Below are 17,340 nucleotides of genomic sequence, written 5' to 3' on the forward strand. Positions count from 1 at the left end.
TGTTTTTTATGGTTGTTACGGTAGGCTAAGAAGCCTTCCGCATCCTTGGATTTGGCGGGTGGTCTATTCATTCTTGAGAAGCGCCTGGGTTAAAGGTTTGGTAGAGGTCCTTTAGTAGGGGTTGCAACCCCGTGTACTTTGGCACCTTTGGGTTGATTCAGCCTCCAAGAGGAACGCTGCGCTCAGTAAGGAAGACGAACTTTAAATAAAGAGGCAGAGTAACGGTTCTATTCGACTTCCTTACCAGGTACTTATTATTTCATTGTTATTTGAGATAACTGTTATATGAAATATGGGATACTTAGCTATCCTTTAATCTTGTACACTGGTTTTCACCCACCTCCCTGGGTGTGAATCAGCTACATGATTATCGGGTAAGTTTAATATTGAAAAATGTTATTTTTATTAATAAAATAAATTTTTGAATATACTTACCCGATAATCATGATTTAATCGACCCTCCCTTTCCTCCCCAGAGAGAACCAGTGGACCGAGGAATAATTGAGGAGGTGTCAACAACAAATGATTGAGTACCTGGCCACAGGTGGCGCTGGTAAGTACACCCCCTTCTAGTATTGTGATAGCTGGCGTATCCCTCCATAGAATTCTGTCGGGCAACGGAGTTGACAGCTACATGATTATCGGGTAAGTATATTCAAAAATTTATTTTATTAATAAAAATAACATATTCTCCCTGAAATAAGGAGTTCACAATAAAGATACTCCATAAGACTTTTTCTTGGGATTCAACCACCAGATTCCATCTCCTAAGGCAATCTAAGGTTAACAAAGGACTTGTAACTTCTCGTAACCCCATTGAAATGAGAGAAGACTAACAAAAACAAGAACTCCATCACTGCAAATCTATATTTAGAGTATCACCCCTGTTAAAAAGGACTGCCACCTTCATGAAACAAAATGAGGTCTAGTCAACAGATCATTTGAAGAAGTCAAAGTACCTCAACTTCCCAACCTGATGCAAACAAACTGCCAAACAAAAGGAAAGAAATAAAGAGATTACTTTTCTTGTCTAAGATCTCCCCTCCTGTAACAAGGATACGTAATGAACAACGTGAATCATACACTTTAATTTCATTTAAGTAAGAGGAAGCAATAACGGTCACACCCCCAATAACCTGGACTCGTTACTTTTTATGGGGAAGGATTTTCATTAAATTAACTGATGTAACCATTCCTTTAATGTCATTTGTTAGAACCTTGAAATGATAAAGAATACTGTACAGTATATGTATTCTTCTTTGCTAGGGTAAGCACCTATAATTAAACTCATCATGTAAAAGGACATAGCATTCTTTGACAAAGAGAATTACCTCTGAATTCTGCAAACAAAATTCTGTGAATTTTATATAAGGGAGCTCATCACTTTCAAGTACTCCTTCAGGCCCTAATTGGACAGAGAGACATCATCTGGATACAATACTTCTCTCCACCCAAGCATATATAAAAAGAATGAAAAAGAATATTCAGTGATATTCTTACATTCTTTGGCCTTGAAGCAGGTACGGTAACCCTTCACCATAGAAACGTTGAACTTACGGAGTTTAGCCAATGTGAATGTTTGCAAGACCAATAATTAAAGATTAAGATTGATTAAATTTGATTATGGCTGAATTTCTACTTCCTTGCCTTTCTCACTAGACTCCATATAAGCTAACTAGCTTGTCAGTCATCCTGCCTAAGTATTTCCCTCCACTGCTGCCTGTCTTCAGGTAGTCCAACTCTCTCAACCTCCAACTATGAAGTACCCCATTTTCTCAGAGATATGTCTAAATTTTCCTTCCATCTTATTGTTAGCCTACTAATAAGTCTTGTTCCCTCTGGTTTTCATTCAATAAGTTTTATGAGTTATCTAACATCTTCCATTTTATGGAAGGGAAGCTATTAGAAACCTTTTCATCATCATCTCCTCCAACGCCTATTGATGCATAATTTCAGAAGTCTCCAGGTGGTTTTACAAGTCATCGAGAGGATTGTGGTTTATTAGAGGTCCATGTAGTTATTTGAGGTGTTTCCATGTGAGTAGGGTCTGGGTAGTACAATCTGCTTGTCGAGGCCAGATGTCTGTGAACCATTCCCTTTGAAGCCAGAATGGTGCCACGAGATTCACCCATAAATTTTTCAACCCTGTAAACATTTTGACCACACTCCTTATCAGTACGAAAGGAGGGCCTGTACTAAGATTAGGTTTGTGCAGCCTTACACCTCTGCAAGAGAAAGATATTTTAGGATATGATAAACCAATAACATCAAATATACTCAATTTTACCCTCCATTTTTTATTTGTATTGAAGATTAATAACTTGGATGCATTCATCATGGCAAGGAAGGTGGAGTTTATTTTGGCTGGGGAAGAAGGTATGGAATAGTAGCCTGTTGCTAATTTTTTTTCTCTTAATTATTGAATTCCCCTCTCCCCTCTGTAGTTGACACTCTAGTTGAATGAATTTTATGTATGATTTTTTACGGCTTACCCCGTAAAAGTAAAACCACAGGAGGTAAATCTACAGATGAACACTACTTTGAAAATATTGAAATAAATATTGACTAACAAGTTTTAATACTAATTTAGAACCCCAATGCAACTATTTTAGAGTATGTCATTTTTTTTAATGTAACAATAAAGAAGTGTAAACTTTCAGGTTATGCTTCTGTGAAGAATTGGGGCAGCCACAAGGGGAATCGAGTGAATTAGTCGCTATGACCCTCCTTGGGATGGTAACAAGATTCTGCAATTCATCAGCACCACACTTTCCAATCAGAAAGGTCCTATTATTACTATGGAAGGTTTTATTATCTTCGCTTGGAGGAACTCAACATTTGGCTAATTTAAAAAGTAAGTTGTGATATTTGTAGCATGACCAGAAATATTTTATAAATTTTCCTACCTCCGTGCAGTTTAATGAATTAACCAAAAGCCTGTTTATATGCTGGGCTACAGAAAGGTACTTTCCTTTATTAATATTTTTTTAAAGGTAATTCAATTGATTATTGCCTGACAAGAAGTTGCCCATAGATTCAAGCTTATGTAAAGCAGAAAGTTAAAACCAGTAATCTTGTATAAATCTATATTAATGTGACTTGGTAACTCCTGTTGTTGCTTTGTGACAAAAATAAAAGTTAAACAATTTTTAATGTCAGGACCTTTATTGAATATTGTATCTACAGCTTTTGCTTTATGTTAACAGATGAATATAGAATAAAACATGGGTTGCCTCCTTGTGAAGAGGATACTCTTACAATAGCACGTACTATGAGGGCTTCATCTCCACCAGCTTCCGCTGCTGATCTCATAGAACAACAAAATAATCAAAAGCGACGGCCATTAAGACGGGTGAGTGGTTAACTCAAGGTAACAGAAGCTCAGATAGTGCTTTACTGATTTTATTTTGCTGTATTCTGCTTTTCCTTCTAAAGTTTATAATTATATGATTTTAGTAATACTGTACAGTACTGGATATGTACTTGTGTTTATATGAAGACCAAACATCTCACTTTACTGTATTATGGCCATATTGCTCGTCAGGTGAGGAAATTAAACTCCAAATCAGAAATTGTAGACAAGGAAAAATAGACCTTTTCTCCAGCTGTCTCAATTTTTTTTTACTCGATCTTATCATAGGTGGAGATTTGTGTTGGCAAAATGTCCTATGTCGTATTTTATTTTAGAATATTTGCTGTGCATTTTATACCTTATGGGATTTTGTGGCAGGTTTGGATATTCTGAAAAATAAATTGTCCTTAATCATTTACAAACCTATCGATCTTTGAAATATGGAATGTCTTCAGCAGAGCTGGAACGATTGTTGTGTTTGGCTGCAATGAGTACTGTCGTACTGTTGCGCACAATCCTTAAACCTATTTCATTCTTTCATTCTTTAAATGGTTGATACTGACTTCATGGTATAATGAAACAAAGCAAGATGAAAGTGTAGGTTGGATACAACATAAGTTTATGGCTAAACTGGCAATAGATCCAGTTACTCTACCATATTTGCATGATTGCTTGCAATTAACCAGCTTCAAGATAGAAGCTATGTAAATTCTAAGTGAGGTTCATAGAAATGAATAATTTTATTACTGAAATTTATTAAATCCACATGGTGTGAAGATTGCATGTATTATTCCCAACTCATGTGCCAGCAAACTAAAGATAGTGGATGTTGCATTTTATTAGGATTTAAGTTTGACACAAATAAAACTCATATTATGATTGATTATATAGATGCTGGAAATTGGATCCTCCACACTCAGATCTTATCAGTAACATTGTTTCTTTATTTACAATTAAGATATTAAATATTTATTTTTGTCATATTCGACCTGTAATTCACTTTTGAAAGATATATGTGGTTCATCTCTTTGCAATTGCAAAATTAATTTTTATGTTGGGAAAATATTTCTGGAGACATCTTTCCTGAGGAAATAATTTCATTTCTATAAACCTTCCCATCGTGTACTGTATATGTCAAATCTGGTTTCATCTTTTATGATCGGTTTGGTTTGGAAGTATTGGGCTATTTTTCATCATTCCATGTCAGGTGTTTTTTTTTTTTTTTTTTTTTTTTTTTTTTTTTTTTTTTATTATTATTATTATAATTATTATTATTATTCAGCATGGTAGCCAAGTTGTTAGTTTACATTTTCCTCTCTCCATGTATATTACATAGGGGAAACAGTCTCATAAAGGCAGTACAGTATTTAAGTGGTAAGATTTATCTTATTGTTCTTATAGATTGAAGAGAGGATTAACTTCTAAAAGCTTAGTCTGCTTGATAAAGTACAAGACCACCATTTGCAATAGTTTAGGGGTCTGTACTGCCTTTTATTCCTAAGGCAGGATGGCATTTGTTTCCCCTGTTTGGTGACTGTGTTTTTTTTACCACTAACGAGAGTTAGACCTTGTGTAGAAATGGGTGAGCCTAGTTCTATTTTGCGTGCCTGAAATTTCAGTATCTTTTCTTTAAAAACCTATCGTTGGAGCGGCTGTCGAAATCGTTAATGTTGTAGCTTACGATAGGTAGTGAGCATGGATAAGAAGCCTCGCCCCTCTACTTGTCGAAAGCTGTTCACTTTTGCTGCCCCAGCAAGTACGGACGAACTATTGTGTCCTTAATCAAACTTTTCACTTAACTTTTCTTTTGGGAAGTCAATGCTGGCTGTTGATTGCTATGGATGCAGAACAAATGATTGTACTTGCTGTGGAAAGAGTGGACATTGTAACTGGCTTTTGTGTAAACCAATTGTAGATTCACTCTCTTTGTGTGCTTCTTGTACGGGGCATCATTGTTTGCAATCATCCTTGTGCGCTCAGTGCAAGTCATGGCCTCCTGTACAGTGAAAATTGTAATCCATGAGAGGGAGGAAGAGAACTGACCCTTTTCCTTGGTATGTCTTAGCAATACCCAAGAGGGCACCAAAGAGGTCTGATAGACTGAAATAACAAGGAACCTCTGGCTTGTCACTATTTATTTTCTTGCCAGTAACCACTACTGTTGGGTGGTTCATTACGTTTATAGAGGCGTGTGTCTATTGAATAGAAAGAAAACGGAAGTTAGTTTTGAATTTCAGGCATAAATTTCAATAAACCAAGCATCTAGAGAAGAAGCAATGTGAACATCAGGTGAGAATAGAAATAAATTTTATTATTAGAATTAATTTACATTTATGATTAAATTTAATGACAAATATCCTTAATAAACAAGATCCATTGTATTTTCTACATTATTTTTCTCTCCGGGTAAAAATAGAGTAAGCTATTATAATTTATTTGCAGCAAGGTCTTATGAAACAGAGTAGCTTGGATGATAGTGTTGGAGAATTGGATCTTACAGCTGCAGCAGACGATGATGAACAGCCAGCAAATGATCTGGATGAGCCACCAGATCTTCCGCAGCCCCCATCACCTCGTCCTGGAACACCTAATCTTGATAATACTACAAATAAAGGTTGGCAACCCCTTTTTCAGATGTCCATGGCTCTTTCAAGATAATTGTGTTATGACTTAATAGCAGATTCATAAAGGAGAATAAATGTTTTTCATAAAAAGAATAAATTCAGTAAAACTCATATTATTCAGTCAGTTACAAAGGTGGTCTTCACATAGTCAGCCACAGAAGTTTCTAGCAGGAATTTACTGTCTGATATAATGAGGCAGTAGTGATACACCATAATATTGGTTTATCCACTAATGGTTTTTATTTTGTCAATTTTAATGTACTTGTTATGTTGTTTTCAGGTCTCCCATGGACTCCAAAGGTTAGACAGAAAGATATAGATTCGTTTTTAGATTCTACACGTGTAAAGTTTGTGGGATTTCAACTACAAGGCGATAGAACATCATTAGCTGGATTGCCTCAACCAATTCATGAGGGAGTCAAAGTCCTCTCTAAGGTAATTTCTGACTATACAAATCTTTATAACCTAAGAATGGTTCCATTATACTACAGTATATCTAGCTTAGGAGCACCTATGGTTTCCAAAATTTACTTTTTATCACTACACTATGAATCATTGATATGCCTAATATTGAAGTTGCGAAGTGTCCATGGCCACTGATATTTTTTCTGATTGGAAGATGAGGTGGAGTATCTAAACAAGTGTTACAAAGGATAATTTCACTGCACACTTATCAACCCCTTCCTTGTCTTCCTTACCATCAAGAAAAATTATCATTTTCATGATATAACTAGCAAGCTTTCTTTATGAAGAATCATTTATTTCTAGAGTAATGTCTCCATATGCCCTTTCTTCCTTTGGTGAAGAATGAATTATCATGAAAAAAAAATATATATATATATTGATTTAATGCTAAATGAAGCAAGGCAGTTTCAATGGTTAGTTACCAGCTTTGTGCCCTTCACGTTTCTTTAAATTTTCTCTGATACCTTAGTGTCTCAACTTACTGTAAAAATTATTGGTCTGGTTTCCCACTAAGTAATTAACACCCAATGGTGTAGCAAACACATGCTACCACATAACCAACACCTAATCTTTAGAGCAATTCCTGGAATATTAATTGATATCCACTCTTATTCAGTATTAGAAATTTATCTGGAAAATTAATTGCTTCCAAAATGATAATTGCTGTGATCAATTTCTTAATGTACTTTTTTAAGTCATAATTTTCCTTCTCTGTAAACACAGCATGTAGACAACGAGAGTAATGACCCTTATAATTGCAGAATCTTACCAAATGAAAGATGATAATGCTATGTAGTTAATATACTTTTGTCTGTTGTGTAAGTTTTTTTTTTTTTTTTTTTTTTTTTTTTTTTTTTTTGATGAAATTTTATAATTGTAAAGCAAGAACAATATGAGATAGGGTTGTGTTTCTTCATTTAGATGAATTTTTCCTCTCTTTTCCATTTATATGATACACAATTTTTTGCATTATTTTTTTTTAATAATCATCTATTTATGTTGTATATTTGTAAAATTTGTGACCAAAAGTATTAAGAAGTTGAATTTTAACAGTACAGAAGGTCCTCAACTTACAAATTTAATTGGTTCTAAAAAGCTGTTTGTAAGTCAAATATTGGCCTAGGGTAGGCCTATCCTGAATTCCATGCCTATAATTTCCATCTACAAAAGTCACCAAATAGTAGGGTTTCATATGAAATAGATATCAGGTTATTACAATTTTTTTCTTACTGTATTAAATTATATATTGTTTTCTTACAGTATTTCTTTTATCTTATCGTTGTTATTTTCAGTTGCATTTGTGTTTGTATCTGAATGTTTGTATAAGTTGATGACCTGTACTAAGAATTATTCCAAGTATGTATTCCTAATATGCATTAGGTACTGTTTCTTCCAAGTCCTATAGATTTGGATTAACAGCGTTTTTATTTTGATTACAGCATCATTAATGGATATCTGTACTTTAAAAGCTTTTAGAAGGAATAAACTTTCTGCTTTCAGCATGTCTATGTTTCATTGTGTGAGGTTCAAATACGGCAAGAAGAAGAAAGGACAAGAAATCCCATGTCCAAGCCTGAACTAGACATTCCACAAACGCCGGCTGAAATTTTATATCAGGTAAATAATTCTAATTATTTTTTCCAGTACTCTATACATGAATGATGGCATGCATTTGTATCCTCTAGATATGGAATTTTCATCCTTAAAATATTCTGGTTAATAATGTGTAAATAAAACTTAAAATTTATATTTACTCTTCTATGACTGTGTTTGGAATTGTATGGCTTAATATGTACAAAAAAGGTAGGCATCTTAAAGCTTTGGGAGAAGACAGAGAAGATAATAGTGAGGTTTAAATGAAGAGAAGTGAGGCAGAGGCACATGATGAAGGATGGATGGAGTCAGCATCTCAATAAAAGAAAAAAATCAGGATTGTCGAGTGTATGAATTAAGATGTAGAAAATTTAAAATTGTATATTTAATCCTCCAAACAGAGAGGGCTTGGAAACTTTATAGTTTCATGCTAGACTGAAAATGTGAAGAAGTAGGTTTTTAAGATTGTTTTTCATGTTACAGGTTATGCTGCCAACATTACCTCAGTGTATGATTGCCCTTTTGAAGATTCTTCTAGCTGCTGCACCTACATCAAAGGCAAAGACAGACTCTATAAACATAATGGCTGATGTGCTTCCTGAAGAAATGCCGTAAGTATTTAAAACATCATAGTTAGAGAAGTGAATTGTGTAATTAATGAAATCGTATAGCTGCAAAATGGAAAGTACTGTACTGCACATTTATACTGTTTCATCAGTAATTTTTTATGGTGAAAATTACATTATAGATATAATATTTGTTTGTATGTAATGCAGTTGATCTTATATATAAGATGGTTTTATATACAAGTTTTCACATGAACTTTAATTATTCCTTAAGATCATTATGGTTTTATTTTTAAGATATAGAGAAAATGGTAAATTTTGATATTAGAAATTCACAATTGTGATCTCCACACTCAACCCTCTGGTGATCCTGGCCCTGACAAAATCTGTCAGGCTCATGCCTTGCAAACCTTGTTTACAATGAGCAATGACATCATGTATCAACCTACCTACATATGTTGATGTTTTTGTAGCTTACTATCAAAGAAGTATATATGGAGATAAACTGAAATCTGCATTAAAAAGCTGAATAGCTACATGAATGGGTGATGCGTCAATTAAATCATCAGATCCTCAGTGGGTTAAGAAATGTATTTGTATGTGGTGTTAGAGGCAGAAATGATTTTCTGATGAATATTTGTGCTCAATATAGCTTATATGTGTAACTTGTGACGGTGCTCAATATAGCTTATATGTGTAACTTGTGAGGACGTTTTTTTTTTTTTTTTTACACTCACCTTGTTAAAGCTTTATTCTAAAATAAGAATGTTTATAGTCTAGGTCATATTTTAATGGGGGGGGGGGAGAGAATATTCTGACTAGCCATTTTTTTTTTTTACGTATAATTTGATTTTTTACATTAATTTATGGTTATGTACACTGTTAGTGTTTTTCATTTACTTGGTAGTGTAGTGATATAAGGATTTAGCATTCTTTTTTGCATTTTTAGGATGGTCTTGATTATGTATTTGACATAAAATAGTCTCCTATTCTGTATGTATTCCTGCCCAGCGTTCAAATTCTTCGTGGTTGGACTCACTTGATAAGAAAGAGAGAGAATATTCTGTATAATTTGCATTTGAATTGCACAACAAAGTTATTTCAGGAATGGTTTTTCTGTCATGTTTTTAGTACCAAGATGAGATTGTATATTTTTTGGGTGTAATTTAGTACTGTACTTTTTTCCTTGTTTATTTTAACATTATTTATGCATATCTTGGGGTTGATTTGCTCTGTGGTCTCCAAGTCTTTATATCACTTACCCACTTGAGTGTCTGAGTTTATGATTCAAAGTCAAGATTTATGACAATGCAATAAACAAGGTTATTATTATAAATCATTTACCTGTGTCTCCATACTTGCCTTCAAGTTTTAAAAGGTGCCACAATAAAGTGGTGGGAATATTTTCTATTTTTAAGATGTCCCAACACAAGTTGATATGATAAACAGAACAAATACTGCAAGCTATGCTGCCAAGTTACTAAGGGAAATGGTGTAGTGACATTATGGGCGGAGGATGGTGATTAGGAAATTTTTTTTATTTATATTTATTCTAAATCAGAAGCTAATGATTCGATGGTAAATAAGGAAATAGTAGTTTTATGATGAAAATCCATTAATTTTCTCCTTTTCCTTTCAGAATGACTGTAGTCCAGAGCATGAAGTTGGGTATAGATGTTAATCGGCATAAAGAAGTCCTTGTAAAAGCTGTCTCTGCAACCTTGTTGCTTTTGCTCAAACACTTTCGTATCAATCATATATATCAGTTTGAATTCATGTCTCAACACCTTGTTTTTGCAAACTGCATTCCACTCATTTTGAAGTTCTTCAATCAAAATATCATGGCTTATGTTCAAGCAAAAAATACGTAAGTTGTCTGGAAATATGTTCTTTGATATGTATATTCTTACCAGTAGTTATATAGTTGTGATTGTAATTATGTACAGTTGGACACAGGTATCCCTGGCACACCCCTCTCTGAAGGAGTGCACCCTGTCACACCCTTACTTCGCGGTGAGTAACCAAACAGATAGAATAGGAAGAAATGGCAGAGGTGGTGGGCAGGGCTAAACAGAGGAACTTGCTGCGCAGTAAGTGTGTCGCTGGGTGCACTTCTTCAGAGCGAGGTATACCCGGAATTCCTGTGTTCAACTGTACATAAGAGAGAGTAAAAGAAGTGAAGTTGCTGAATCTTATGTAAGATTACAATCTTGGTGATTAGTGGACCCATACGTGAGAAGATTTAAGTATATACAACAAACTTTCTTAAAAAGAATTCAAGTCAAGAAAGTTGAACTTCCAAACTATTTAAGCATTATGAATTTTGGATTATTATGGAAATTAAGTAATTTTGTTATAAAAATTAGGCTGATTTAAATAAAAAATTTTTAAATATTTAACTTAGCTGGTGAATATATAGCTGCAACTCTGTTGCTCGACAGACAAACTCTACGGAAAAAACTCGCCAGCGATCGCTACACAGGTTGCGGGTGTGCCCAACAGCGCCATCTGTCGACCAGATACCCAGCTCTTATGTAAACAAAGACTCAATTTTCTCTCTGTCGACGTGTCGACAAGACGTACTTTACTCGCTGTTGCTAAACTGGAGTTTTTCACATCATATTGGTGAAGTACTATATTCTGGTTTTGAGCTTTCGCAATGCAGGTGTTTTATCTTCATCTTAAATCTTGAACTCGTTTTGGATAGATTTAATTATGGTGACAAAGAGAGTATGGACTTTCTTTCACTTTTAAATGGCCGACCCTTCCCTTAGACGGAAGTGTGTTTAGGCTTTTAGTAATTATCTTATCACGTTATAAATTATTTATAGATTTTCCTCTATATATTTTATATCTCTCCGCCTTTATTAGGCCTCTGCGATTAACTTTCCATTTATTATGAACATATAAAAATAAATTTTAATGTTTTGTTTATATGCGACCTTTCCTGAGAGTAGGCGGTCCTAACTTGGAAACCGAAGTTAATCAACGTTGAGCCCTTTATATCGTAAATAGCTTTTAAAGAGCTAAGGATTTAAAACTTTTTAAATGTAATATTTTATGAAAGAATTTCTTTGATAGTCTTCGTACTGTTTTCAAAGATGAACTAACGTTTAGTTTATTTATGCTACGCAGTTGTTGACGTTCAGGACGTTCAACATGCGCTCTATCGTTACGATAGAGAGAGAGTGTATCACGGTTTCACTTTGCAGTAAGAGTAAATCGATTCTGACGTTTTGTTCATTCTTTCTTAGCTTAAATGTTTTAAATTCTATTTTAAAGGAACTTTTTATTTGAAAAACCTTTCAGTTTTTTCCTTTAGTCAAATGACATGTTTTTTTGACGAAATATAATTGGGCTCTTCTCCTAGGTGCGAAATCAAGAGAGAAAGAGAGAGAGAGAGATAGAGACGGAGGGAGAGAGAGGAGAGAAAACGTTCCGTTCAAGCGGGTAACGTTGTTCTCGAGTTACTCTCGTCCCTAGTCTCGGTACGGGGAGGAAGGATAAAACGTTTTTAGTTTTTTATACTCGTCCCCAGGCTATGTGCGGTGAGAGATTGAAAACGTAGTTTATATGAACTAGTGTTTAGTCTCTTTCCCAGCCACTGAATGTTTTATCTTAAAATATGTTTTCTGTTTTTTGCATTATACGACTGATTTCGCAATTACTACCTTTTAATGAAGGGTAGAATTGCGTGTTTCAGGTAGAAATCAGTAAAAGTTTCGATTTCAGTGAAATAAGTGCAAAACAGAAAATCGAAGTGATAAAGTGATATGCGCAAAGTGTTACAGTGTTGCGTCCGAGGGTTCGTCTGTTCGTGCCTGTCGTTCACCTAGTCCGGGACCTCTTGCAAGCTCCCAAGCCCAGGGGAGAAGTAATGTCGAACGACTTATGGGTTCGAGAGGCCTTGACCAACGAACAGACGTTTTCCCTCTATGGTATCGGGTGTATCTTACCAAGATCTCCCCTACCATAAGACGAGAGAGACGAATTTTCTCCTCGTCATCCGAAGGCTTTTCGCATAAGAAACCTGTCACAAGGTTTCGAAGCCCTTAAGCGAAAGTCAGTCCTTTCAGGACAGGTCCAGCGTCCTGGCTACAGCCATTAGGACAGCTCTGACCCTATGCAGTCATCGGATAACTGCTCGCCGCCTAACAAAAGCGTAACACAGACTCCGAGAGTCTTTTTTGGTTGGCAAAGTGTTGCGGTCACAGACGTTACCCTCGTCTCTTACCACAACCATTTCCGTTGATCCTTAATGGGTTGTACGGCAAGACGTGCAGAATATGCTTGCCTCCCTTATGGAAGACTATTCTGCCGATTAGTCCGTTGAGTCTAGCCGTTTATCTCATCGATATCCTGGCTTTCAGCCAACCTAACGTTCCTTTGTGCTTCCTGTTGACGTTGGCGTAGCTAAGTCACGTCAGTCAGGTTGTTTAAAACCACACTCGATGCGGTCTCGTGTGGATTTTCAGCCGCATTTGGACGTTAGGCCACTTGCTGATGCTCCTGTTGACGTTCAAGACGTTCGCTAACAATCGGAGTTGACTTGTTTTGACGCTGTGCGTCAACCTCTGCATTCTAGAGTTGTTTTGACTGCTCAGTCTAGGCAGTCAAAGCAGTCTCGAGTGGACGCTGTGCGTCCTCACGCACCTGTTGTGGTTGACAGTTCAGTTGTTGACAGTTCACAGACTGTCAAGCAGTTACATGACGTTGCGTCCTGGTCCGCTACTAATGCACCAGTGAGTGTGGAGGAGGCAGCCATGAGACTCAGCTTTTATCGGACAAGGTTCCTGTAGATGAGGAAGTTGCTGTTCCCCCTCCTACTGATATTACCTTGAGGACTCTGTCAGATGGAGAGGAGCCTAAAGCTGCTTAGCCCTCTATGGACTTTAATTAAATCATGATGATTTTTTTTTAGGATCTTTGTCCGGATCTTTTTGTAACTGCTGCTCCTCGTTCGCCTAAACGTCAGAGCTTACACTAGGCCTAGCTACTTCGAAGCCGTTGTTTTTAAGCTAGTGCTCTCTCGCTCTCCTAGAGAGCTTTACGTTTGCTAGGCGACTGGTTTATCACCAGGAGGAGTTTGGGGGATACAGCCTTTGCTTTCCCTTCTTTTAAACTGGCTTATAGAGCGAGAGTCTGATATGACACGAGAGAAGTTCTCGGCTTGGGAGCTCATGCCTCTGCCCAGATAGACTTCTCAAATCTCGTAGACTCTCCCTGGCGCCTGGCCAGGAGACGCTCCAAGTTTTTTTTTTACAGGTCAACTTCACAGCTGTTTTCGAGCCTTTGAAGTTTTGCTGTACAATTATGTCATGCATTAACAAGGCTTTCAGGGATGGAAAGCGGTACCGCCTCAGTCGCTAACCCAGTCTGTTGCCGCACCTGCTCCCGTAGACCCTAAATGGGCTTTGCTGCAAGCATGCAGTCCAAGCTTGCGTCCTTGATAGAGGACTTTAATGCGGAGAAGGTTGCTGCCGAACCTTCTGGCCAACAACCTTCCAACCGGTCGGTTGTGCGTCCTGTTGACACTGAGGTAACCTTCTCGCGTCTGCCAGTTGAGGTGGTTCCTCCACCGATGCGACCCAGTGTGGGTTGCCAGCCGCACGTTGACGTTAAGCGACGCTCGGAGGTGGTTGTTGACGTTCAGGACGTTCAACAACCAGCAGAGGTGACTTGTTTTGACGCAGTGCGTCAACCTCAGCAACCCGGTATGGTGTTGACTGCACAACCCAGACGGTCTAGACAGTCTCGGGTGGACGCTGTGCGTCCTCGCGCACCCATGGTTGTTGACAGTTCACAGACTGTGCAGCAGTTCCATGATGTTGCGTCCGGCTCCGTCACGCATGCACCAGTGCGACCGGACTCAGCGAGCCAGACGTTGCCCACTCCGTTGCCGTTTCCTCATCAGTTTTCGGATGAGGAACTATCTGATGAGGACGTTGCTGAACAACAAGACGATCAGCCCCCAGAATAGATCAAGCCCTGCTATCCATCCAGAAGATGCTGAAGAAGGAACGCTGCTCAGTCAGGCTGTGGATGAGTCTGGTAGGGACGCTGTCATCCGTGGAACATTTTGTGTCACTAGGAAGACTACACCTCCGTCCGCTCCAATACCATCTAGCTTTTCACTGGAAAAAGGACAAGACGCTAGAAGCGGTCTCGATCCCGATTTCCGAAAAGATGAAGTCTTGTCTGATTTGGTGGAAGGACAATATCAACTTAAGAGAGGGTCTTCCCCTGGCTGTTCAGACTCCCAACCACGTTCTCTTCTCGGACGCATCGGACGTGGGCTGGGGCGCGACATTAGATGGTTGGGAATGCTCAGGACTGTGGAACTCGAGTCAGAGGAACATGCATATCAACTGCAAGGAGCTGTTGGCAGTACATCTGGCCTTGAAAAGCTTCAAGTCTCTCCTTCGAGGCAAAGTGGTGGAAGTGAACTCAGACAACACCACTGCCTTGGCGTACATCTCCAAGTAAGGAGGGACCCACTCACTGACGTTGTACGAGATCGCAAGGGACCTGCTCATCTGGTCAAAAGGTCAAGACATATCACTAGTAACGAGGTTCATCCAAGGCAACTTGAATGTCATAGCCGATTGTCTCAGTCGGAAAGGGCAAGTAATTCCAACAGAATGGACCCTCCACAAGGATGTATGCAAGAGACTTTGGGCCACTTGGGGCCAACCAACCATAGATCTCTTTGCAACCTCGCTGACCGAGAGGCTTCCAATCTATTGCTCCCCAGTCCCGGACCCAGCAGCAATACATATAGATGCCTTTCTCCTAGATTGGTCACATCTAGATCTCTATGCATTCCCACCGTTCAAGATTGTCAACAAGGTACTGCAGAAGTTCGCCTCTCACGAAGGGACAAGGTTGACGCTAGTTGCTCCCCTCTGGCCCGCGCGAGAATGGTTCACCGAGGTACTTCGATGGCTAGTAGACGTTCCCAGAAGTCTTCCTCTAAGGGTGGACCTTCTACGTCAGCCGCACGTAAAGAAGGTACACCAAAGCCTCCTCGCTCTTCGTCTGACTGCCTTCAGACTATCGAAAGACTCTCGAGAGCTAGAGGCTTTTCGAAGGAGGCAGCCAGTGCGATTGCTAGAGCAAGGAGAGCATCCACCATTAGAGTCTACCAATCGAAGTGGGAAGTCTTCCGAGACTGGTGCAAGTCAGTCTCTGTATCCTCGACCAGTACCTCTGTAGCTCAAATAGCTGACTTTCTCTTATACCTGAGAAAAGGACGTTCCCTTTCAGCTCCCAATATCAAGGGCTACAGAAGCATGTTGGCATCGATCTTCCGGCATAGAGGCTTAGATCTTTCCAACAATAAAGATCTTCAAGACCTCCTTAAGTCTTTTGAGACCACTAAGGAGCGTCGTTTGGTTACACCTGGTTGGAATTTAGACGTGGTACTAAGATTCCTCATGTCAGACAGGTTTGAGCCGCTACAATCAGCCTCCCTGAAAGATCTCACTTTAAAGACACTTTTCCTGGTATGCTTAGCCTCAGCTAAAAGAGTCAGTGAGATTCATGCCTTCAGCAAGAACATCGGATTTTCGTCAGAAAAAGCCACATGTTCGCTACAACTTGGTTTTCTAGCCAAAAATGATCTGCCTTCTCGACCTTGGCCTAAATCGTTCGATATTCCCAGCTTATCGGAGATTGTAGGCAATGAACTAGAAAGAGTCTTATGCCCTGTAAGAGCTCTTAAGTTCTATTTAAAGCGCACTAAACCTTTACGAGGCCAATCTGAAGCTTTATGGTGTTCAGTTAAGAAACCATCTTTGCCTATGTCAAAGAATGCTTTATCCTACTTTATCAGACTGTTAATACGAGAAGCTCATTCACATCTGAGTGAGGAAGACCAAGCTTTGCTTAAGGTGAAGACGCACGAAGTTAGAGCTGTTGCAACTTCCGTGGCCTTTAAGCAAAATAGATCTCTGCGAAGTATAATGGACGCAACCTATTGGAGAAGCAAGTCAGTGTTCGCGTCTTTTTATCTAAAGGATGTCCAATCTCTTTACGAGGACTGCTACACACTGGGACCATTCGTAGCAGCGAGTGCAGTAGTGGGTGAGGGCTCAACCACTACAATTCCCTAATTCCATACCCTTTTAATCTTTCTCTTGAATTGTTTTTAATGTTGTTTTTATGGGTTGTCCGGAAGGCTAAGAAGCCTTTCGCATCCTGGTTGATTTGGCGGGTGGTCAAAGTCATTTCTTGAGAGCGCCTAGATTAGGGGTTTGATGAGGTCCTGTTGTATGGGTTGCAACCCTTGATACTTCAGCTCCTAGGGGTCGATCAGCATCCTAAGAGGATCGCGAGGCTCCGTAAGGAAGACGTACTTAAAAGGCAGAGTAATTGTTCAAGTCGACTTCCTTACCAGGTACCTATTTATTTTGTTTTTGTTATTTTGATAACTTCTAAAATGAAATAAAAAACTCTTAGCTCATAAAATGTAAACATATATTACTGGTCTCTACCCACCATCCTGGGTGTGAATCAGCTATATATTCACCGGCTAAGTTAAATATTTAAAAATTATATTTTAATTATAAAATAAATTTTTGAATATACTTACCCGGTGAATATATAAATTAAATGACCCTCCCTTCCTCCCCAATAGAGACGCAGTGGGACGAGGAGAAAATTGAGTCTTTGTTTACATAAGAGCTGGGTATCTGGTCGACAGATGGCGCTGTTGGGCACACCCGCAACCTGTGTAGCG

At 38.3% G+C, this 17,340-nt stretch overlaps 1 protein-coding gene across 4 annotated transcripts in view; it reads left to right on the top strand.

Moving 5' to 3' along the window:
• The window catches only part of Strip (striatin interacting protein), a 65,869-nt gene that overhangs the window by 37,710 nt on the left and 10,819 nt on the right, over nt 1–17,340 (top strand). For all 4 annotated transcript variants that reach the window (XR_011045317.1, XR_011045318.1, XM_068378432.1 and 1 more), the window contains exons 6-12: nt 2,661–2,854; nt 3,207–3,352; nt 5,795–5,966; nt 6,257–6,411; nt 7,942–8,058; nt 8,518–8,645; nt 10,240–10,467. Coding sequence is in view for 2 of the 4 variants with exons in the window: in XM_068378432.1 (XP_068234533.1) it covers nt 2,661–2,854; nt 3,207–3,352; nt 5,795–5,966; nt 6,257–6,411; nt 7,942–8,058; nt 8,518–8,645; nt 10,240–10,467 (1,140 nt within the window). In the remaining 2 variants the exon portion in view is untranslated. The remainder of the gene's footprint in view (nt 1–2,660; nt 2,855–3,206; nt 3,353–5,794; nt 5,967–6,256; nt 6,412–7,941; nt 8,059–8,517; nt 8,646–10,239; nt 10,468–17,340) is intronic.

The sequence above is a fragment of the Palaemon carinicauda genome, chromosome 8, assembly GCF_036898095.1.
Source record: "Palaemon carinicauda isolate YSFRI2023 chromosome 8, ASM3689809v2, whole genome shotgun sequence".
Classification (NCBI taxonomy): Eukaryota; Metazoa; Arthropoda; class Malacostraca; order Decapoda; family Palaemonidae; genus Palaemon; species Palaemon carinicauda.